Source organism: Labeo rohita, chromosome 13, assembly GCF_022985175.1.
Source record: "Labeo rohita strain BAU-BD-2019 chromosome 13, IGBB_LRoh.1.0, whole genome shotgun sequence".
Lineage (NCBI taxonomy): Eukaryota > Metazoa > Chordata > Actinopteri > Cypriniformes > Cyprinidae > Labeo > Labeo rohita.
The window spans coordinates 24718461-24743399 of NC_066881.1; the positions used below are offsets into that span (position 1 = coordinate 24718461).

Below are 24939 nucleotides of genomic sequence, written 5' to 3' on the forward strand. Positions count from 1 at the left end.
TTGGCCAGGGGGAAGGCGATCCCTCAGAAATGCGCTATACGTCTGCATGTGGCAAATGTTTCTGCTCCATAAACTTTAGCAGCTATGTCTGACAGTCGGTGCGCTGGAGCAATGCCTGCTGTGATGATGGGAATATTCATGCTGTGGCATCCTCAGGTCTTCCATGCACAGATGACAGGTCTGGATGCATTTCAAAAACGGCAGTGTAAGAAAAATGAGAAATAGCACCATTAGCAGATTTCTGGTATTAATGTGCTTACTTAAACACACGTTTAAATTAAAAATAAAAAGTTAAACACATTTAATAAATAAATGTTGATCAAAAAAATCCAGTAAGGGCAAACAAAAAAATCCTTAGGGTTCCATTAGTTAACCACATTAGATAATGAAAAATATTTCTATTTATTCATATTTATTCTATATATTTCTAGCATTTGTTAATTCTGTTAAATGTTAATTTCAAAATTTACCAATGTATCAATATATGGACCTGAGATAACATGAACTAACAATGAACAAAACTTTATAATTTCCTATTGTATAAGTTCCAGAATTAATTATTTGCTGTCAATTGCTGTGTGAAGAACATTTGGAATATAAAATCATAATTAAAGCTGCAAGCAACGTTGAAAGGGCCTTCACAACTGGGCTCACCGCCACCCGGAGGCTTTAGGAAAACAGCGAATGGTGAGAATTATGCCTTTAAAGTGGTAAATATAAATGCGATTCATTTTGAAGAAGATGATGAAACTGAGCAATTCCAATAGGGTCCTCACACCATCGGTGCTCGGGCCCTAAAAATGTTGAAATCTAAAATGCTGCTAAAATAAAATGTACATTTAAATAATGGTATTAATTAACATAATATTGTTAAACGAGTCATGACATGACATTTTCTATTACTAATCAAAATAATTAAACCAATTTCAGTTGCAAGTTACACATTATTACACTTATTTAAATTAATTACCAAGTTTATAATGTCCAAAATAATTCACTTATGATTCCAACAATTACATATTTTCATGCGTGTTTTAGTTGAACAGCACTCTGTCATTTAGCAAAATAATGATTAAAAGTAGATGGATATACTGCAGCATTTGTCTCAAGAGATTATTAATTATTACTTTAGATGGGTTTGTTGTCAGATTTGTTTAGTTGTGAGGGAAAACAAAGGAAATAAAACCCACGGGAATCAGAAACATGTTTTGCTCTCAAGTTATGAGAGAACTGTATTCACTTTCTTAATATTTAGCAATTGATACAGATGTTTAATATCTTTCATTTTCTTGCATTTTTGACTCTTGTGCAACTATGATTTTTGTATTATAAATCAATCTTCTCTTCATTACTCTTATGCTTGTTTTTATTTTGGTGCCTTGGTTGTTTTTCTTTATCAAAAAGAAAATAAAGAAAGAGCATTTTTAGGAGACATGTCACAACTGGAGAGGGTGGGGAAGGGCGTAGGCTACTGAGAATCCCACAATGTCTTTCTTTCCATGCCAGCAGCCCTGTTTATGAAAGTGTGTTTGGATTGCCCTCCCTTGTGTGAACAGTTTGTGCAGTTAAACCATATTTTATCTTTATCGTATTAACTTTGGATGGACACTTCCTGTTGATTGTTTTATACTTCCCATGGGCCGATTCACCAAAGGCACATTTGTCTGATGACAGATGTGGCAGTTTTGATGAATGCATTAGTTGTACCCTAGATTAGCGTTCACGCAACGTACTGTACATTTCAGTTGCCTGTGAGAAAAACACTCAAAACACTGAACACAATGGCAAATGAATCACACACTGTACTTGAACATACTTACACAGAGTGTAATTCGCTTCCACTACGTCACTAATTGCAGGATTCCTATTCTTGAGATTTTCTTCAACTCCCACAGTTAGATTCACATGACCACATAATTCCACCGCAAATGTCAAGAGGTCATGGGTCAGGTCACCTCTCTCCATTTGCGGGTCCCACATGCCAGCTAGAATGCCCAGTCTCTTATTAATAGGCTTACAATGAAACCCACAAGGTTCAACCACAAGACCGGATACACGGGGTCCACAGAGGAATCAAGATGTGGGGCTAAACTAGCACGTCTGTCACATGTTGTGTGTGTGGCTCTCCTTCAACACTAATTTTGGATTAAATCTTCTAAAAACACCAAAAGAAATGTCAGGTCAGGATATGCAACTAAAAAATTGTGCCCTGCCTGACAGAATATTCCACATCTGAATACAATTCCCTTCTGTTTTACAAAGTGAGAGGTGGGGCAATTGTTGCTTCCATGTTTTTGTATATTCATATAAAAATACAAGCAAGTGGTTAGTACTTTCATTACATCACTTCATGATGCTCTTTGAGTCAATCTTTGACATGGAAATAAATAATTACCCTTTTAAAAAAAGTTCAGCTTTGATATCTGTATTTTTATTAATGTCAGTCTTATAGGAAGTTTCCTTGCCTTCCATTTCACCACAGCTGCTTTTTCAAAAAAATGTACAAAGTGAAAGTTATGACGCTGATTTATTTTGCCAACTTGACCTTCATGGTTGAATGCAATTTAGAATCCAAAATGCCTTTTTTCCCATGCAATTGCCATTTTTATGAGCAGTTTTTGACTGACCCACCCATTAATTGAGACTATAGCTATTACATTAGTATCAACCCAAAAACACTAAGTCATACCCACCCAAAAAATTAAATTGCCCTGAAATGACCCGGAGACTGTTATTTAGGATACATATAAACCTCTTCTCTTACAAGATCCAAAGTCATTAAATTAATAAGTAGGATAAAACTAAAAAGATATGATCATGTCAGATGTGTCTGAGTGTGTTCCTCCAGTAAGACAGGAAAGAAAATATTAATTTGAACAGTGTTTAGTTGTTTTATATTGTTTGGTGTTTCTGCAGCACTTGTATGTCCTGGTGATCCCTGAGAGTTGAAGTCTGTCTGAAGTGGGTGGCAGAAGGGTCTTCCTGTGGAAGTTCTTGGGCCAGCTGGCGAAGAACAATGATATGGGCAGTGTGTGTCTTAAGCAGCAACTCCAGCTCATCTTCACTGCTCCCCAAGACACTCGCTCCATTTACCTCCACCAGCCTGAAACAAGACACCCACATCCTTAGTATGGCAGGGACACCATGTACCCATATTTAGGGATAAAAATCTTAATGGATCACATGAAAAACCAACCCAGGTTCATGAAAATACATGCCTCTATTTACATTTATGCAACACTGCAATTACGTACATCACTGCAAGTTCCATAGCAGTTTCAAAGTGAAATGTCCAAAAAGTGGTGCTAAAACACACGTTCAATATGTCACCATAGCACATTTTTTTACGTTGGTACAGACATGTATTCCTGCGTTTTTATTACGCTGCTTGAGGTACATATTACGGCTGTTCAGAATTCAGATATCCAGGGAGTGTCGCTAAAGGTCAGTGATAAATAAATGGCGTTACTAACGGTATTACTTTTTTCAGTAACGAGTAAGCAAACAAATTACTGTTTACCCAGTTACAACACCGTTACTGATAATAAATTGTGGCATTACTATACTTTTCTGAGGTAAATTCTAGCTTATTCATCTCAGCGCGTCTTCTTCCTGAAATGAAAAGTAGCCGAGATGAACTTGATGAATGTTGACATTTGTTGTGGGCGTTTACCTACATGCCCGCGCATCTTTGCATTAAAATTTAAAAGGCAGAGCCTCGGAGTGATTACATTACTGATGAGTTTAGACAGGAAAGACTGAAGCTCGTGTTGGCATCATAAGAATTACTTTATTACTAAAATTTTTTTGACGTGACTCACTTAATTTAAAAGTACACATTTCAAGCTTTCTATACATTTATTTTTTAATGTCTATAAGGCATGTATTCTTAAGAGATTCAGGTTGTTTTGTTTACATGTCTGTGAAGAGAGGTGACTGAGATCGAGACGGCAGAGAGTGCACCCTGTTTATTTTATTTTACAAAAGCACATTGTTTTCTTGTTATTATGACTATACACAAATAAAAGTAGACCCTTTGCAGTTTCAAAATGACACTATTTTTTAGTTCTTTTTGCGGTAATCAAGAAACAAATGAGACCGACCGCACCGGATGGTTTAACAGTGTTGCCGTGGGATGTTTTTCATGTCCGTGACCCCCATAACTTGATATTTAGTGTCTCGCACATTGTCCCACAGCAATATTAAAAGAGTGTAGATTAGCGTACAATGTTTTATTCATTTACCATATTTAATATTGGGGGCAAGTTATTTGATATATATTTGGCCATTTTTTTTTTAAACAAGTAACACAATAGTTACTTTCCCTGGTAATTAGTTACTTTTATAATAATGTAACTCAGTTACTATTTGTGAGAAGTAACTAGTAACTATAACTAATTACTTTTTTAAAGTAACGCGCCCAACACTGCTAAAGATTAATCCTCTATCGTGTTGGAAATACCCCTTGATCAAACCCAACCCTAAACCTACCCGATAGTGTTAACAAATGCAAAAGTGATATAGAAACGCATGTGTTTGATGCAGCTGAGCTATTTTAACTTCCTTATGTGGATTTGAGCTGTTTTGTCAAACTATAGTTTCACATGGTTTCACAAGTGCAACACTATTGCATGAGCTACCAGGCAAACCTAATGAATTTGCAAACTCATGTATATGAAGCTGTGTATGTGACGACAACATTCAAAAGTAGTTTTTAAATCGTGCAGAATGTTAAAATTGTTTTGAAGTCATAATATTCTGCAAGTAATTGTGTGAAAATTAAGATTTAATAATCTAAACTCTATACATGTAAATCACACTTTGTGTGAAAAGGAATAAAATTTGTTTTACTGCCTTTAGTGTTCAACTGGAAACTGCAGAGATTCATACATGCAGATACGTTTTTCAGTTTTGCAGATATTGTATATAGAGGCATGTATTTCCAATGAGCCTATCTTGCAAAAAACTATTTTTAAGCCTGTTAAATTTAGTGCGTTCGTGAGCTCTGTTAAAAACACTGTGTTTCTGTAAATAGGAAAGAGACTGTTGCCTTTATATTTGTTCGCTGACTGTGAAAAGTGTTTTGCCAGAGGTTTGGGAATTAGCTACCAAACACATGCAGTTGCTCAGAGTCAGATCCCACTTTCCCGCAAGTACATATGCAAATTTTTTTTATTATGTTCTGCCCCTCCCTCCCTCTGGTCCTCGTCCTCCACTTAATTGTGCTTATGTACATGCATATGGTTATGAGTTCTGTAAAGACCCAACTCACAAACAGAATACTTCAACTGCAAGGCCATGTATTATTCATGTTTTTATCTGTTCCTTGTGCTTAGTCGTCCAAGTTTTACATTTCAGTGTTTTCCTGTTATGCTCCCTGTCTCCTACAAATTTCCATAGCAACAGAGGAAAAAACACAAGAGTTGATGGAACCTCTGTGATCCCCTCTGCTCTTAAAGGCTGGAAAATTTGGGATGTCTCTTGGCATGTTGTATGAAAGGCCAATTAGAAGCTTAATTCGTCAAAACATCTACTGCACTGAAATGACCTCTTTGATCTCACATTCTTTTACATTTCAGTTGTTTTTAAGACTTTGACCCAAAGGTTACAGTTGGTGGAAATCACTTAAAGGAACACATCACCCAAAAATGTTGTCCCAGCTTTTTATTTTTGATTGGACTGTTCCTTTAAATGTTTTAAATAAAAATTTTGAAGCAGGTAAAAGAAAAGCTTGACAACATGCTAAAAAGATAGATTACATTAATAAATGATGTGCTGACAATTACCTGTCATTCAAACAGAGATTAGTACCCTCAGTATGTACCACCGTCAGACCCTGGCCATCTACCCAGTGTGCAGAGAAACCATAATGACCGTCTGGGTCTGCTTTCACTTGGGTGGCCACCAACATGACAGGAGACTGCAAAGAGACCAGCTGAGTCAGAGTAGGACTCTTCCTTTCGGCTTTCTCCTGCAGGAAAAGAAAAAAAAAAATCGTTGAACAAGCATTGAATGCAGTGAATAGCTGGCGGCTCACTTCAATCAAGACACTGCTCTTGTTATATAGTAACAGAACTGGAGAGCCAAAGGTTCTGTCCTTGAAACAACACTTTTAAAAGTGTGAAGTGTTAAAGCTGACAGCTTGCACTAACTGACTGCTGTAGAAAAAAAACGAGCTTCATTATTTGTGGATTAAGCAAGATTTAAAATTCAGTTTTTGTCACGCATACCCAGTGATGGGAATAACGGCTTTATAAAAAACCAGCGTTACTAATGGTGTTATTTTTTTTTTTAATCAAATCAATTACTGACAATAAAATGCGTTATAATTTTATTTTTCAGTTCATCTTAATGGAAGCGCAGCGCACTTGTATTTGACGAACCGTAAACTCTTGTGTGAAGGCACATGACTAGCCGTCACTTTATCTTACACACACAAGGAAAGATACAGAACGAGAGAGTCTTGTACATCATGCAGAACTGACCCGCAACATGTGAATGATACTCTTTGTTGTATTTTCCTGTCAAAATAACGGAGTTCCTTTGGATTTCTCCAGCTTTTCAAACTGCCGGTTTCTCTGGTAGTAGGCGGAACTAATACACAAATGGCAATCTCACTGGCTGGTACTCACCTCTTATCATCCCTGTCGTCCATTTTTTTATAGAAACACTCAATTAAAACAATATCCACCACCACCAGTCCTAAGTTTAGTCAGCATGCTAAATATGCATTCATACATGGTTATTCTAATTACTAAACTATAAACGTTTAATGCTAAATTATCATAATATCATATTATGACAAGTGTACTTTTAGATATTTTAAAAAATGTGCCATTAAGCTTCATATATCAGATATTTAATATTAGTCTGGTGAGTAAACAAAAAAAAAAAAATGACTAGCCAATTGACTAGCCAATGGCGATTCTATTACTAAGTTGTCCACAGTATTTACAGTAATTTATTAAATTTGATAGGTGTCTCTCACATTGTCCCACAGCAACATTAAAATAGTGTAGATTAGTGTACAATGTTTTATAATAATAATAATAATTTCTTCTATTTAGTGTCAATTTCATTCATTTAACATTTAATATTGGGGACATCCAAGTTATTTGACATTTGAATATTTTTAAAAAAAAAAAAAAAGTAACAATAGTTACTTTCCCTGGTAATTAGTTACTTTTATAATGATGTAACACAGTTACTATTTGAGAAGTAACTAGTAACTATAACTAATTACCTTTTTAAACTAACACGCCCAACACTGTTCGTACTACAGTGATGTTACTAAAGCCTTATTACATTAGCTTATCCATAAACATGTCTGCCTGAAAATCTTTGTTAAAGTGTACCAGCCATTAAAGTTTATGTCCTTTCTATCAGATATATCTGATCCTTGTAAAGCATAAAACAGGTAAATGTAATATATTTAAAATATAAATATACATACAAATGAAGCCATAAAACAGGTTACTAAAGGGGCAAAACATGTCATGACTCATGATGACTAATGAGTCCATCAGTGGTAAACATGCAGGATCACATAAACCCACACCCCCAAACTAATAGTTGAGACAGAGACTGAATACAGGAAATGAGTGAAAAGATAGATGTAGAGTGATCAGGTTTCTCTGAACACGCAACAGAAAGCCGAGGTGAGGGCTCGAGACTCCTAGCGTGTGAAAGCCCTGCGGCCAAGGCTACTGAGCCTCTCCTCAGACAGGGGCACCAGACAGCTCGCTCACACAGGAAACCCCCCTGCAGAAATGCTTAGGAGCCCTTATCACCCCACTGTTTGGATTCCCTAGGGCAGGACGCATAGCTTGGGCCTCGCTCAATTACTTAAGAGAAATAGCAAAAGGGCAGGTACTTAAGAATTAATCATTTCGGTCAACTTTCATTTGCTTGTAATGTCATCCAGCCCTTATACTAACCTGGTGAACCAGGAGCGAAGTGAAGGAATAGCTACTGGCCATGGCGCAAACAGAAATACGAGCAAGCTGAACAATGGAAACACAGAATATTACTTGGCAAGTGCCTTTTAAACCGTAGAGGAATGGGAGGTGCTGTGCGAAGAACAATCAGTTGAGAAACGGGCACACCTTCAGAAATCCCCTAACTCTTACGAGATGGGAGAGGAAGCCGTGCCAAGCCCTGGATTGTAGGATTGTGTTTCGCATGAGAAAGGCTTCCGGACTTGGTTAGAAAAGCGTGGCTGGTATTAATGATATAAGTGAGGTACTGTCAGTTACAATAACGGATTCGCAGGGCCCCGGAGCGTAGTGTTGCATGCAGTAAAATGGCAACCTCAAGATGGACTATAAATCCTTAAGAGAGCCAAATGCTGCCACAACTATTAGCCACTGGGCCTCTTAGCCGCCAGTGCAGCTCAACACGGTGACCGCCAAGACATCAGGAAGAGGGAACAATCAGAGTGAGCCCAACTATTGGGAGCTCTCGTTCTTGGCCGCAATCGCAGTATCTCGACCACCTTTCCCATGTGAATAGTGAAACTCAATCCTAGTATGCATCTGGAGTCCTGAAGGGAAATGAAGAGCATTTCAATTGAAATAAAAAGAGGAGATTAGAAAAGGTTTGGGACATATCATTTAGAGGGGTTTTTCCCTAAATCCCTGTATTTGAGTTTGAGACCTCACATTTGCCACCACATCAAACTTCTACCGCCCTCTTCCTGTCTTTTCTGATGCACTGCAGTCACGACGGATTGCAGAGATTAGAGGCGATGATGAAATATTTCCTTATTGTCAGATAATCTAGGAAAACTAAATGGCAGCCTGCTCCTTATTAGGGCCTAGGCTTGTATTAGTTCCCAGACTGCTCTGTGTCCTGACCTGCGCCTTTCCCCTGATTAGGTCATATGATAAACATTAGCGCCACTGCTGCTTTCCCACCAACTCAGCACCTAAAGACTGTGGCCTGAGGGCGGCAACGTGACACGCTCTTTTCTTCCAAAGCCCCGGTCGGCATGTGTCCTTTCATGGCACCTCGTTAGGTCTCTACCGATGAGATGAAAGAGCCGCTTTAAAGGAGGACAGAGGTGGGAAAGAATCACAGGTACGGCCACGATGTGGATAGTTTTACACTAGCATTTTGTGTCATCCTGGCTTTTGAAAAACGAGTGACGTTGGTGCCAGTGACTGTTGTGGTGACTAACATTGTGAAAGGACAATTAATTAATTTCCCATTTGTTTGAAAGACGGCAAAAGGAAAAGCAGCAGTAACTTGCGTTACAAGAAAAGCTTCAGGACTTCACGTCGATTAACTGTGTTCATTTTTCCCTCAAATGTTTTTGTATGTCCAACAAAGTGCTTGCATATTGGGAAAAGCCAAGACTGTAATGCTCACATTAGTACCATATGTTCAGCCTCATTAAAATGTGGTCTAAAATAATAACTACTGGCCTGCGTTCACATGTCAGCACTATATCATTTCATACTGCACCAGGAAACTCTGAAAACATTGAGAAACTACAGTAGATCAGGGGTTTCAGACTCACCTTGGCCTGAGTCTTCTCCAGAAGTTCACGCAGGTGAGCCACCTGTCGACTGAGGTGGACTAGTGTGATCTCATCTTTAAACACCTGGCAGTTGAGCCTCATCTTCTCCAGAAGTCGGACCTCTGATGGCCTGAGGAGTAAACAAACACAAGCTGCTCCCTTGAAGGAATAGTTCACTTAAAGCCAATTCTGAGAATTTTTATCCTCATAATGACTTAAATTTTGGTCTTTTCATCACACAAAGCTACCATCCAGCTTCAGAAGACTTGGAATACAGGGCACAAGTTATATGGTCCAGTTTTATGATACTTTTATTGTTTCCAAGCAGTTTGGGCTTTGAAAGTTCCTTTTACATACAAAAAGTGTTCAGTGTTCTAAAAATTAACGTCTTATGTTCAGAAAACAGGCTTTGGAACAACATGGGAGTCAATTATGACTGAATTTTTATTTTTAGAGAACTATTCCTGTAAGCTTTGTCTTGGATTAGGAAGCTGATCTGTAAAGACTTCCAACGTTCTGTCACTTCATATCAAAGATTTGGCTTTTTATTATTCTGCGGCTCCATTTTAAATAAATGTAAGCAGTTTAAAGCTCTCATGTTCTCAGACCCAAATATCTTAGATTAATGTCATCCAAAAACCCTGAAACTTGAAAGATTTGTTTGCATTTTTGCTGGGGAAATGGCCAAGCACATGAAGGACATAACGTAACAAAAAACAATAAGCTTTCAACTTAAGTGGCTTATCAGGTAATTAATGAGGACTTGGACATATTGATTCATGATGGTATTTTCTCACACCCTTATCCATTCCTGCTTTCAATCTGTTCAGCTCGAAAAGATGTCAGAATAAATCAAAGGCCGTAATGCTGAGAAAAAGCAGGAAACTACTGGGTGAGACCCACACTGGCTTTTTCCTCAAACACCCTCTCTTTATCTGCACACCTCATAAATGAAACAGGTATGGATTCCCGTTTCGCAAAGGTAACCGTTTTCATATGATAAGGCTGATCTTTAAAAAAATAAAAATAAAAAATCCACTTTCGTGTTCCATTGAAAAAAACAGCATCATAATGACGAGTAACGGAATTGTCATTTTTTGGGCAAACTATTTCTTTAAACATTGTCAGAACCATTTAGATATCTTAATATGTTAAGAAATGACATTAAACATTGGCATGATGGGTCTATTCATAAGGTGGACTAGGGAGCAGCTTTCTCAGCACTTCAGGAAATTAAGAAAGATCTGTGGACTACCCATTACCCCCATCCAAATGACCTTCAGTGACGCCACAGAAAAATAAACTGCAACAGAGTGTAAACAGAGCATCACAAAATCACAGGATGTACTGTACACTCTTTACAAGTAAATTACACTAAGGGCATCCAAAACCAGCTCTGATCATCAGTTCTTCCAGCCTCTCCTACTGGAAGACGCAACACATCATTATCCAAAGAGTCCAATGCATTAATGAACAGTTCCTTTCCCTTCCCCTACTTCCTGTGACAATCCCATATAATTATCCAACTGGTCTGTATTAATCTTCAGAACATTCTATTTTATGATAAGAACATGTACTTACTTATTCTTCTGCACTGGTGCACTGTTAAGATTGTCCCTGAGCATTTGAAGGCTCTGTCTTCTCCTCTGCAGATTGTCCTGGGCCTCACTGAGAAGCCTCTTCACTTCTAAACTGTCTGTTTGCACTGTATCCATCTCCCCCTCCATCTTCTTCAGCTCTGAACAGAAGGCTACCAGACCATGGTAAAGCTCCTGAACCTGGTTATCATACAGACACAGTTCAGCTAAAAGCAATAGTGGAAATCAGGGTTAGTCGTCACATTTTTTCCTCAGGGCAGGTTTATTTTTGCAAGTCTAGTTCTGTGTAAGAACACACAGTACCTCTAAATTTCAGACACAAAAAGTTATTGAACATTTCCACTATTATTGCCCAGGGGAGAAAAAAAAGATGCAGTTCATTGAACACACACAGAGACCCTGAGATGACATGCTTGAAAAGAAAACACAGTGATACTAAAACTGAAATTGAAATTCAAAGGAATTCCTCATATTTACAAGGGTGAATTAGAAACCATCAATGAATCCTACAAGAGAAAATAAGCAGACGTTTTGCCTCAAAATCCATATTGTTCCCTGTGTGACAACCAGCCCCAGTGTTTATTTACAATGGAGAAAATGAAGAAAGAAGGATGTGCTTACCTGTATGATGACATTTTGAAGGGAAGCCACCTGTTGATTCAGCTCTTGGATCTTCCTGGTGCTGCTTAGCAGTTTTTTGCTCTGAATGTCGTCAGAGGTACAAATAATGTTATCTGACGAATAATCCTCTTTCTGTGTTTCCTACAAGTTTTGAGAGGCAAAAGTTTAATTTTAAATTAAATGTGTGCTTTTTTACTCATTTACACACTGAAATACTCTGCTAAAACATGCAATTTTGTCTACCTTCCTACATAAGTGAAGCTCCATTAGTCTCGTCTCTGAGCCAGGCAAATCTCCAATCTGCTGCTCAGGGGAGAACTCATCTGAAAAACGTGGAAAAATAGAGACGGTATGTAAAAGTAAATTCACTGTGTAAATTCCAGAGCACTTACAAGCCACAAGCCATATATGATTTTCTCCAAACGTAGGACTAAATGGCTGATCTTTTCCAAAGAAGACAAATGAAAAAGCCCTAAAAATAATACAATAAATTGAGCATAAGTCAGATTGTTCTGATTAATTTTTAATACATACTCTCCTAGGTTTTTATGCGTGTATGTGTGTTTGCATTATCCCAAAGGACACATTAATGGGCATGCTAGGCAAATATACATTATTATTTTATAATCTGATTTACAGCAAGTAATATACAAGCATTATATTTTACATGAGAGTCTAACCTGTAGTGCTGCTGTCATATAAAAAGAAAACATGTGCATAGCTGTAGATATTTAAATCTTTTTTGCTTTTTTTCTATACAAAACCTTCACTGCTTTTCAGGTTGAAGTGATCTTTGTCTTCATTAATTCCCAGCATCCTCAGACAGGACTCCACCACTTTTCCCACACTAGTCTCTTTGGGAGTCCTTAAATGAACTGTTCGATCTGGCGCTAAATCAAAATAAAAAGGTTTAAAATTAATTTGAGAAATGATACAATGATCTATTAGGTGGGACAAAATTGCATGGACAGAATTGTACCATTGACTGTGATTTCAATGAGATGAGAGTTCTTTTGAAATCTGGCATTTTGCTCTTTCTGTCTGTGAGAGAAAACAGGATACATATTCAGGTCAACCTGTAAACACTTATGTAAATAATGCAAATGTTTGGTAATGCAGTGTTTTACATTTAACAGAGGAGGAGGACGCTTTACCTGAATTTGAATGAGCATCGGCTCATGTTGATTCTGCTGATGTGAGGAGAAGATTTGGACTTGGTCATGGACACCAAAGCCGCTGTGAATTTCTCAACATTGTGTGGACCAAACCTTTCTTTTGAGAGAAAGAAAAAGAAAACTGCAGACAAAAGTACTTGGATGTGGTTTTAAACAGTTTATGACTATATTACGGTACCGAGGAGGGAGTCGAGTCTTTGGGTGGTGGAGTTTGGTGGGTGTAACTCATGGTAAATGGCAGACAGCAGCTTCTCTCTCTCTTCCAGATTGGACACTTGAAGGATTTCAAGGGTGTTGAGATCAATAGAAGCGATGTGAGAGCCACTGAACTCTGCCTCTGTAAGGTTTAATCCACCCCGAAGCCACAAAATTATCATCATTAACATCTCTTCAAACTGTTGCTTCTGATAAATAACAGTAATGGATCTTTAAAACAGCACTTTATTGGTTTGAATGTGATACAAATAGGCCTTGCAAATCATTAGCTAGAAGTGGTAAAAGTCTCTATGGTGTTGTATTAGCTAGTAAATGTTGCTTTTCCTCTCTTTTTGATGCATGGAAATGCTTCTTAAACTGATGCAATAACTTAAAAGTGCAAATGAGTAATAGATAATCTGAACAATTATTGGTTTGTGGCTATGCATTTGTTTCTCTCTGGATATTTGGCAAATTTAAACATTTAAAAGGGTGGGAATATGACAAACAAATGTGCAAACTGTACTTTACCTCTAATGAAGGGCAGGCATTTCTGTAGACCAATATTACTAAACCACTGACAAACCTCCTCCGTGTTCAACTCTGCTAAAGTTTTGGCTCTGCACCCATTAGAACCCCACTAAATCCAGAAAGATAGAGAGAGACACGTACGAATGAAGTTCCCAAAATTCATGTATGTAGACACATTCATTAACTTTAAATAACTCTTCATGAACATACTACTCCATGTTTATAGATAATTAATGCAATAAAAAACGTGTCCACACAAAAAAACAATTTAGAACATTTTTTTTTACCATGGAGAATTTTTTGTGCTCCTGTGAAAGACGATGCATGAGAGTACTTGCGTATACTTACAGCTGTGGATGCTCTGTACATCAAAAAGAGGGGTATTTTTGAACATGCACTTAAAATGTTACAAAATGGCTATAGTCTTTTCACTGACTATAGTATATTCCTCATTTTGACATTCCAGATGGTAAGTGGGGGGTGAAAAAAGGGTGTATGTTCAAAATTATGTAGTAATAAAAGTCTGCTGTTTATTAACTCGACTCAGATCCAAAAATCATGAGACATCCTCTGAGTCATCTTACATAATGTTATGATTAGAAAGCAAAACAACAACAAATCTGCATTGTCATCAAAACCAAAACTACTTGAGAAACTGAATCAAAATTAAAAAAATAATATTTTTCATAATCTTTATAATTTGTCAGAATATATTTCACAATCTTACACACATACAAAAATGGCCTTACCTTCACTGCACTTTCTCTAGCGCAGTCCTTTGGCTGAGGAATGTACGATGCTGGCAAGAGGAAAAAATAACAGGTCCATTACCATTTTAGGAAGCCTATTCACTTGCTGCTGGTTAAATTATTTGACCAAGAAAGTCCTTCAGGTTACGTTAGTTAAAAGGTCTAGTGGGACGCCTTCAAATCACAACACATAGGGGTCTAATACAAAATAAATAAAAAGATAGCATCCTAATGTGTGTAATTCAAACAGTGGGTCACAGTATAAGGCCACGTCACATATTTACCAACAGTTATCCTCCTTTGACGTGGGGATTCCTCATCTTCAAGGACTTCATCTCTTCCTTGACATGTGGAGTAAAAGGTATGACTTCTCGACACCGTATCACCTAAACTACAGGACCTACTAGCTGCTTTCTGTGATAGAATGACAAACAAGAGCATTCATACATGTAAAATCCTTTTTAAATGAAGAAATTTGGGTTGTATTAAAGGAGAAGTTCACTTCCAGAACAAAATTTTACAGATAAGGTACTCACCCCGTTGTCATCCAAGATATTCATGCCTTTCTTTCTTCATTCGTAAAGAAATTGTGTTTTTTGGGGAAAACATTTTGGGAATCATCTCCATATAGTGGACTTCAATGGTGCACACGAGTTTAAATGTCCAAAATGCAGTTTAAATGCAGCTTCAAAAGACTCAAAAGACAAAATAATCCCAGCCGGGGAAGAAGGAAAGAGTATACTTTTTAACCTCAAATGCTCGTCTTGTCTAGCTATGCAGCGTGCATGCATACTCTGTGTAATCCGGGTCAATACAATTAGGGTATGTTGGAATGACTGATCATTTCGCTGGATAAGACCCTTTTTCCTCAACTGGGATCATTTGGAGCCCTTTGAAGCTGCATTTAAACTGCATTTTTGGCGTTCAAACTCATGGGCACCATTGAAGTCCACTATATAGAGATAACTCCTGATGTTTTCCTCCAAAAACAATTTCCTTACAACTGAAGAAAGAAAGGCATGAATATCTTGGATGACAATTGGGTGAGTACATTATCTGCAAATTTTTGTTCTGAAAGTGAACTTCCCCTTTAATGAGTTATATTAAACACCCTGTTGAAAAAAAAAATGGCATATGTTGGTTAGGTATGTTTTGAAGCATGGTAGCTGGTGTGAGCTGGTTCTTAGTTGGTCATGAGATGGTTTAAGTTGGTCCTAAACAGGATCTCAAGGCCCGGTTTTAATCAGCTCATGATCATCTAAGGACCAGTTTAAACCAGTTCACACCAGCTACTCTGCTTCAAAACATACCTAACCAGCATATGCCGTTTTTTTTTTCCAACAGGACAGGTACCATTTGTAAAGGTAATGCTGCAGTGATTTTACCTTTTGGTGTGTTAACATGCTTATCTTACTGCTTAGCGGTAGTAGCCTCAACTCTTCCTTTAGCAACTCATGGCAGCTGGCATCCTTGTTGCTCAGGTCATCTAAATGAGTAAAACAACACATCACCAAGATGTCAGCACATTTAGCAGATACCCTCTGAGCTGATGGGAAAGAACTTTTGGATCCGGAGAAGCCCTAACTCTGTCTGGGTCATTGAGTCCATCTCTGGGAAACAAAACAAGTAGAACTTCAAGTTAACATGGGAAAAATTGGTCTCAAACTCAAGTCTGGACAATCCAGAGCACCATATTTGGTGTATTGTGCTCTGTGAAACACACTTGAAAGCTTGGTCGGAATTTGCGTCAAATTAATAATGTCAGCCGGAAACAGTTACTTAATCACCATATCCTAGCGCTAATACTTGAGCTAATAATGTTGAGGAAGGAATGAAAGTGTTTTCTTTTCACTTTGATTGTTTTTACATGGGCTCTGTTGCATCAGTCATCAAAGATTTATCATGAGCCTTGTCTGCACACTCTGTTAATACATGCCAACACATAGCAAACCACACTGTGATACTGTGGGATGTTGCAAAACTGGGCTAACAGTGAAAAGGACAAGTGAGGGACTGTCTGGCCAGTGGCATACTTTAGTGACCAGTGACATGCTATGTTTTCCCACAGCCAGCAGACATTTTAACATTCCCATAACCGCACTGCTTTCTGAACCCCCTCCCTTTCCTTCATAAAAAAAGCAGGAAAAACAAACAAGCGCTGGGAATTGACACACTGAAATGACGGTCTTAAGTCCTGTCAAATATCCACTCTCTCTGATCCCTCTAGATTCTGCATAAAAGGGAACAGTATGTGTTTGGCATCAGTGCTAGGTTTGAACTGCACATTGCCTGAGGAATACTACTGGCTTATATCAATTCAACAGTTAAATATTAAGTGGAACATGGTGGAAAGGTATACCATAGAGATTGAAAAGAAACATTATTTTGTGGAAAACAGTGATTAAAAATAGAGAACAGTAACCACTGAAGCACAAAAGAAGATTCAAACCAAAAATTTTTAAAGGTTACAGCTGTCAAAAATTAGGAGGACGTATAGAGACCCTTGCTTTGAATGACTTCAACACACCTGTCAACACACCACAACATCACTAGTCTCTTAAACTGTGCTGGTGTGATCTTGGACTACTCGTCTTCCACTCTCTTCCATAGTTTAGTAACTGTAGTGGGTTCCTTAGCCATAACTTCGTCACCAAGGATTTTCCAGAGATTTTCTATTGAGTTTAGATCAGGACTTTAATGTTCTTAGCTTCAAGGAACTGGTTTACCCGTTTTGCATTGTCTTGCATGAAAATTAGCTGTTTGGAGACGCTTGCAGCGAAGTAACTGCAGGGTCCTGAAGGAGGTTCTAATAAACATTTGCATTCATCCTGCCATGTAACTATAGAAGAGGCCCAACTCTTGCTGCAGAAAACATCTCTAAAATCATGACAGTTCCTCCACCACCTTTCACTGACTTCTTTACAAACTTGGGCTTCAGTCTTTCCTCAGTTTAACACCGAACAATGTTTTCCATCAGACCCAAATAAATTAAACTTGCTCTCATCACTAAATTGAACTTTGAACCAGTTCTCCTCTCTCCACACAACATGCAAGCAAAGAAGCTTAGCCTTTTGATTCTTTCTGCTGATGAGAAGCTTGCAGAGTGCACTTTCAGTCCGATTTCCCTTAAAAAATGCAGAGACAGATTCTTAGCCCGTTCAGCACTGAACTGGCAAGCAATTCCAACTGCAGTGCTGAACCGATTCCCCATTGAGAGTTTCTGCATTATCCCGTCTTATTGTGCATTTGTCTTATAAGGATGACCAGCCTGTTTGTGGGACTTGAATGAATTAGCGTCATTGTAAACGTGCAATATTTAAGAAAATCACAGATCTGGAATGACTAACTTCTCTTGCAATGGCTGAAAGGATCATCACTCTCGCCTTCGTCTGGACCGCCTGTCGCAGGTTTTCAGTCACTTTAGAGCAGTCCAGCATTTTGCAATCTCAGTAAAAATTGGAGGAATGCTGTCAGTTAAATAGGGTTTGAGATACAATTAAGGAACTTAGCTCCAGGTGCCAGATTAACATAAATAACTTGGAGGTATCTGTAAGTTTCTTCTCAAATATTAAATTTAAGATTTTATACTGTGCTTCAGAATACAATTAATTTATGAAATGTGTCTAAAAATCTGCCCTTCTACTCTACCTGTTAGGATAACTTCAAATAGGACTAAACAGTGATTAGGAGATTGTAGGTTGCTCTCCAGTTTTAATCACCACTGTATATAGCTTCTTTAAATGTCACTAACTGATCTTGCGCAACAATAACGCCTCCCTCTGTATCTGGATTTCCCTACTGGGAGACCGCAGACATTCAGGATAGGCAAAAACTGGTCCGGCACCATCACACTGAGCACTGGAGCCCCACAGGGCTGTTGTTTACCCTAATGACTCACAACTGTACTGCCAAGCACAGTACAAACCGCATGAAGTTTCGAGGATGTCATTGCAGCAGTGGGCCCCATCAGCGACAACGATGAGTCACCACACAGAAAGAAGCATCTAGTAGACCGCTGTGCAAACAACAATTTGTTTCTAAATGTCGACAAAACAAACTGAGACCGCATAGCGCATCAATGGGTCTCCTGTAGAGACAGTCAGGATGGAGGTGTTTCTGGATCTGCACATCACTTGTACCACCTCACCAGGCAAAAAAGCACAGCAGCATCTCTTTGTGCGGTGACTGAGGGGGGAAAACATCCCCCCTACCCGTTCTCACCACATTCTACAGAGAAACAATTGCAAGCATCCTAACAACATGGTTTGGAAATTGCAATGATTCAGACCGCAAGGCCCTGCAATGCCTTGTAAAAACAGCTGAGAGAATTATTGGAAGCTCACTCCCTCCCATATCAGACATTTGCCACAAACAGTGTGAGAACAAGACCTAAAGCATCACATAAGACCTCATCCGTCCCTCCAGTGAACTCTCTGACCCGTAAAAAAGGCGTACTAGATAGCCAACAGAGTTGAATCTCCTCGTTAAGGAGAATTAACTTTAATTAGCACGTCTACAATTATGCATGTTAACTATTTCAGCATCTATTTAATGCACATAGTGTGGATGCACTTCCCCATGACCAAAAATGATGCTAGGCAAGCAATATGTAAAAATCTGTTCTGCTGAAATATCGAGATGTGATCAGTTATTTGTAAACTATGAGAACTAGCATTTTCAAGGTGGCAGTGATCATTCCATTTGCATATGTTGTTGTAGCACAATTATTCATCACCTACATTATGCCCAAAACACACACACACACACAACTTAATAGATTGAAACTTAATATTCTTCACTCAGGATGTTTGTTAATCATGGCCTATGTATCAGTTCATTTGAGATTTTTAAGATTTATGTTCAATCTTTTAGCATTCAGCCATGATCTGTTTTTTTTTTTATTTTTTTTTTTTGGTGCACATTTACTGCTGGCTCTCTAAAAATGGTAATACTGTGATGATTGCTGAGCCAGGTAAATAAGGTTGACTGTGTGAAAAAATAGTAATTCTTTGGCTAAAGTTAATTCAGTTATGGACAGTGGTGGGAAATGACTTTTCTTAATATAAAACTACCATGTAAACTCAACGCAAACATCTCTTTTGGTGGAAACAGCATGTTAATGCAAAACATTTTTTGTATTTTAAGTCATGCATTGTGTTGACAGAAAGCACAAGGAGGGGAAAAAAGTAGTCAGCACACAGGGGAACTGCACACTTAAGTACACTGAACAACCAGACTTATTTTTCTGACTGTAATGAAAGGAATGACAGTGATTGTTGAATGACTCTGCTGTCCTGTCCGCAAGTTTCACTGCAAACTTGGTAAGATGCATTTCATTTTATACTTTTTAAAATGACAAATGTTACTTGACAAGCAAGAGGAAAGGAAAGTGACTTCCTTCTACAGTAATTAAATTGTGGGATCAAATTGACCTTTAAACTGACATTCAGAATTGGTCCAACTTCCTAGACTTGTGTGAAACTGTCCAAACAAGACTTTTGTTCCTGCAAAACATACACTTCAATTAAGCCGTATCAACTAAATCTATTCAAACTGTAATTATGAAAAAGCGAGAGTGTGTCTCAGCTTGTTCAGTTCCCAGACAGAGGCAAAATGGTCCAGGAGGCTTTTAAGAAACTGGGCCACTTCACACGGTCTGTGCGGTGCAGTCGGCTTTCTGACAGCCTCTGGTCGTTCTAGACAGTGAACAGGAAGAGGATATGTGCAGAGCCTGGCCTGAGACTGCAGGGAAAACTCAGTAAAGCCAAGGACTTAACATAGGTCAAGATCTGAGGGAACCAACGACAAGATCTCGCTGCAGGAGAATAACACGCATATGTGCTGCAGTCCAACACATTCTCCTCCTTGCAAACAGCCAGTAAATTGCAAAGTGGATTAATGGAAAACCGCATGGTCGAGGGAGGTAGAGGTGCAGATATTTGGAGGATCAGAGCGAGAGAGGCCTTTGGGATCGTGGGAAGTATCTAGGTCTTTCCGCCCTGCCAGCTGTTTCCACAGGGCCCCACTGTACTATGGACCAGTGTGAAACAGAGCACCAAAGAATACGGTTTCCTCCGAACCAAACTCACTGAACTTTCAGAGAAGCGAATTATTAAGAAACATTCAAATGTTATTCGGCATATATGTGTATTCACAACTACCAATGGTGTAGTAAAATGAGAGGGGGAAACAAAAAAAAAAAAAAAAAGAATAACGAACACTGAGAATGACTCATTCACAGAAGATCTGTGGCAACTTCTTCAAGACGCCTGGAACAACTGTGTGAAGGTTTTTAACTGGAATACAATGCTTGGGAACAGGTCATATGGCTTCACGCTGGGGAATCTTGGGATGAATATCTACAAAAGCCGCCCTTTGCAAGAGCATAGACACCTTTGTCCTAAACAGATTAGCCCTTGGTCACAGAACGGTGCCTCAGTGGGTGTCGTTTCTCTAGACCAAACAATAAACACCTTAGTTTTCGGTAAGGAACAACAGCTTACTTCACTAAAGGGTCTAAATATCTTTGCTGTGAGGAGATGCTTTGTGCATGACGAGACCTGCACAGTGGCATGTCCACCCACACCCTCTGCCCTTTCTATAGAAAACCACACCTGGATGAGGACATGAGTATAACCTTAAAAGGAATGAATCACAATGGACAAGATTTCAGCATTTTAGAAAATATACACAGATGAACAATTCAGATTGTCTTAGATTTCTGCCTCATCGCATAACTGCTGTTTTAAAGGTTACATAATTGTTACCTACCAAATCTGAAGTATTTATAGATGCATACACACCATCATTTTTCTGTTATTAGGTTAAATTATCAAAATTTTTAATTCCCTCTCTTTTTACTGATACAGCATTTTCCACAAATAGTATATTTTGACGTTCACATTGCTTTTTTTCAGTTAGGGGTTGATAATTTTATCAGTTGTTTATTATTAATGCAACAATACATATTATACATATTAAAACAAACCAAAAAAAATGTGCTCTAATAACTACAACTACAAATACACTATATACATTTACATATTATATGAAGAGTTGCAAAATGCAAAAGCCTCTAAATCCACCTGACGTTTTTCTTTAAAATGAGCATTTCTTTCTGGTTACTTTGTATAGGTTTCTATGTAGGTACTGGCACTTCTGATTGGGCTGAGGCTGCAATTTAACGAGTTTGAAGTAAAAGTATTTGATGGACGTATAATATGTGTCAGGAGCATTCACTCAGTATCATTACCTCATTTTTGACCGAGATGGCTTTTAGCTGGTTTTGCATCTGAACTCTTCATATACACAAAAACGGTTATAATAGCTGGATCTGGCAACAGGGAGGCTGTGCACATTCTTGCAAACTGTCTAAACTGAATTGCATGCATGCAGACATCCATATCTAAATAAGTTTAGCAGCAAATTAGTCATTCAGAGAACAAATTTTATTTCTGAACAGGAAAAAATTACTGAGGTCCAGAACTCATAGCTGCCTACGGGCCTGGACACAACCCCATTTTTTTGTTATGAGAACTATTAGATATGCTTGGTAAGGTATTGTTTAATATATTTGATGTTTTAAACTAACTTAACCTTTAGAAAAACACATGCTTTTTTATTTAAAAAAACTATTTAAACTGTGATGTTTTAAACTAGCTAGTGTTGATAACAAATAATTTAATATAAAATTTGACTGTTATCAACACTAGCTAGTTTAAAACATCACTATTTAAATAGTTTTTTAAAATAAAAAAGTAAATCCATTTTTTTTTAGATTTAAAAAAATATGCAATTTAGCCTAATTTGTAATATTCCCCGTTTCAGCATTATTTAACAATTAAAAAAAAAAAAAAAATCATACAATGTCAAAAGTTTGACAATCAGCTGAATTTGTACTATTAATATTGATATTATACTTATTGTAGTAAACACATTGTAGTTTTATTTTATATTTTAGGCAATATTAAAAATAATGTGATTTGCAAGCCCATGAAATTTCATTTATAATTTAACATGACCTCTCAAGGTTGACATTTAACATTTTCTGAAGGTTAATATATGCACCTACTTTAACTGAAAAAAAAAAAAAAAAAAAAAAAACTTCACGCCTCATTTTGTACGTTATTCATAAAAAGTGTAAAAAAAAATTTACAGTGTACAGTCTATCATTTAGTTCTCAATTTTGCTTGAAACAACAGTTCAATATGCAAAATACACTAATAATTAACCCCTGTGCATCAATTAAAAAAAAAGTTACACAGGTAAAATTAGAAGCTTGGGAGTACAGACTTAAGTTTGGTCTTATTTTAAAGACCCTTGGCAGATTATTGTTGAAGTTAAAAAAGTTGTAAAAAACTGAAACCAAAAAAAGTTATAGATTTGATTTATAGATTAAATTATTTATGAGCTGTTTTTTTATTTAAAAAAATAAATAAATAAAAAACTAAAATGGATAAAAATGTCCATAAGGTTGCACAAGGGTTAAATTGAAAAGAGAATCAAACTCCATAACATGTGCATAGGACCTCAAAAGCATTTTCAAGGCACTGAAAACTACTGTGGGAATTCGTCACAAATCAAAGCAGACTCACCTAGATTATGTTCAGTGAACTGTAGCAAACTGATTCCAGTATTGAGGCTTCCTGATAATGCAAACACACAAATAACCATTTCAGACTTTATCATGATTAAAGCAAAACTACTCGCCAGTCATGTACAAATATGCCAGTGGCCTTATCATATTGCTGAACCCTCTTACTTTTTCGTGGGTATTCAGGAAGAGGAGGTACATGAAAGGTGCTACGTAAGAAGTGAATTGTAGACTTGTCTACGCTCTTCTTCTTGGCCATTTCTTCCTCTTGAGGCTGTGGATGTTCTTCATCTTTGATCTTAAGGTTACCTTCAAACTCCACGTCTTGATCTACATCATCTTCGCTCTCCTGCTCTCCCATAGCTGCACTGCTGATACTGTCCACTCCTTCGCTGCCTGACGTTTGCTGCAGACTCTCTTCTTCCGAGTTTATGTCAAAGAACTGGTCATCATCTATTACATCCGAAGGTGTCGGAGGGATGAGGTTAATGACCGGTGGAGTGAGAAGACCATCTCCAACATTAGTGCTGCTAGAACCATATAGAAGAGAGTCAACAGTAGAGTCGTCCTCATTGTTTTGGATCGCTCTGGATTGAAGCGGTAACGAGGAAAGTGGTGCAAGCTTCTTCTTCAGAGCTGCTCTTTGGCACACGGACACGGAACTAGCAGAACGACCCATGTTGATCTGTTGAGGAGGCCCGCAGCACTCAACCTCAGCAAGGCTAAATCCAGGATTGTCTATTCCCAAGTCTTCAACAACGATATGGACGTTCTCCTCATCCACGACAGCCTTGGGATTTTGTGGTTTTTCCTGATCATGCTCCAAGCGGTCGTTCCGTCCCGTCTGGAAGCAGGAGCAACACAGGAACCTTTGTACAACGCCAATGGTGTTTCCTCGCCTGGAATGTCGGTTATCCGCATGTTTTGCCCTGTCCATCGTTACTTCCTACCCATTCCTCCCCAAAAGCCCTTCTGACACTCTCAGCCCCAGAAGAAAGTAAAAGTCTAAGGATCACAGAGAGATGAACACAGCTTTTTTTTTTTTTTTTTTTTTTTTACCTCCATCAACTAAACCTTTATCGAAAGGAAAACAAACCCTGACAAAGCATCAATATGAAAGCCTCTCTCACCAAAACCCTTCCAGCAGTAAAAAAAAAATAAAGGTTGTTGCTTAGCAGTGGCCTGAAAGAGAATAGGATGAGGCTTTATGCTTTGGCTCAGATGAATACTTGAGATGAATTAAGGGCCATTCATATGGAAAGTACTAAGGACACTGCTCTGCCCTCAAAGAGATGTGAATAAAATTAAGAGCATAGCTGACCTTACAATGTGTACATAGAAAAATTACAGTTTATTTAGAAGGAGCATCATATAAAACTACATGATAAACTGCAGTAGTTCCAGTACAACTGTGAAACCTTTTTTTTTTTTCCCAAAACTGTGCTTTGCTTAGCTATGCTGCTATACATTCTGGATCACCTAAGATACTAGGAGGTCACTAACAATGACCACAATTTGCCTGGTAATAATGCTCTTCTCATTCATTTGATCAGAATTAATCGAGATTTCTAGTATATATAAAAAAAAAAAAAAAAAAAAAAAATGTATAAACAAAATGCAAAATTGCACCAGGTTTTGTTTTGTGAATATGGTGCACTCTATAATAAGGTTAAGTAATGCACAGAAAGACGGCATGTTTACATAGAAATAAATTACAGTGATTTAATGCAGTACAGTGCAATCTGCACATCTGGCTAAACTGGAGTGCAGGTAGTTGCAAGTTTTTGCACTGAAATAATTGCGATGGTAATGGTAATTCATAATGCGATATAAATTACCATTAAGTTTTTTTTTTTTTTTTTTTAATAATTGTTATTCAGCAAGGATGCATTAAATTAATTAAAAAGTGACAGTAAAATCTGAAAAAATTAACCATTAAAATAAAAACAAAAAACTG

General features: G+C 37.8%; 1 protein-coding gene across 1 annotated transcript; it reads right to left on the reverse strand.

Moving 5' to 3' along the window:
- Nucleotides 1–2473: 2473 nt before the first annotated feature.
- LOC127175216 (uncharacterized) lies at nucleotides 2474–23919 on the reverse strand. Its single transcript, XM_051126155.1, has 16 exons — nucleotides 23151–23919; nucleotides 22984–23034; nucleotides 15775–15875; nucleotides 14674–14803; nucleotides 14390–14439; nucleotides 13641–13749; nucleotides 13093–13251; nucleotides 12894–13011; nucleotides 12719–12780; nucleotides 12504–12629; nucleotides 11983–12062; nucleotides 11740–11880; nucleotides 11102–11298; nucleotides 9521–9650; nucleotides 5787–5971; nucleotides 2474–3103 (listed from the first exon to the last, which is right to left on the reverse strand). Exons 1-16 carry the CDS (start codon nucleotides 23917–23919, stop codon nucleotides 2893–2895), a joined length of 2619 nt encoding a protein of 872 aa, XP_050982112.1. The 3' UTR covers nucleotides 2474–2892.
- Between the last annotated feature and the right edge of the window lie 1020 nt (nucleotides 23920–24939).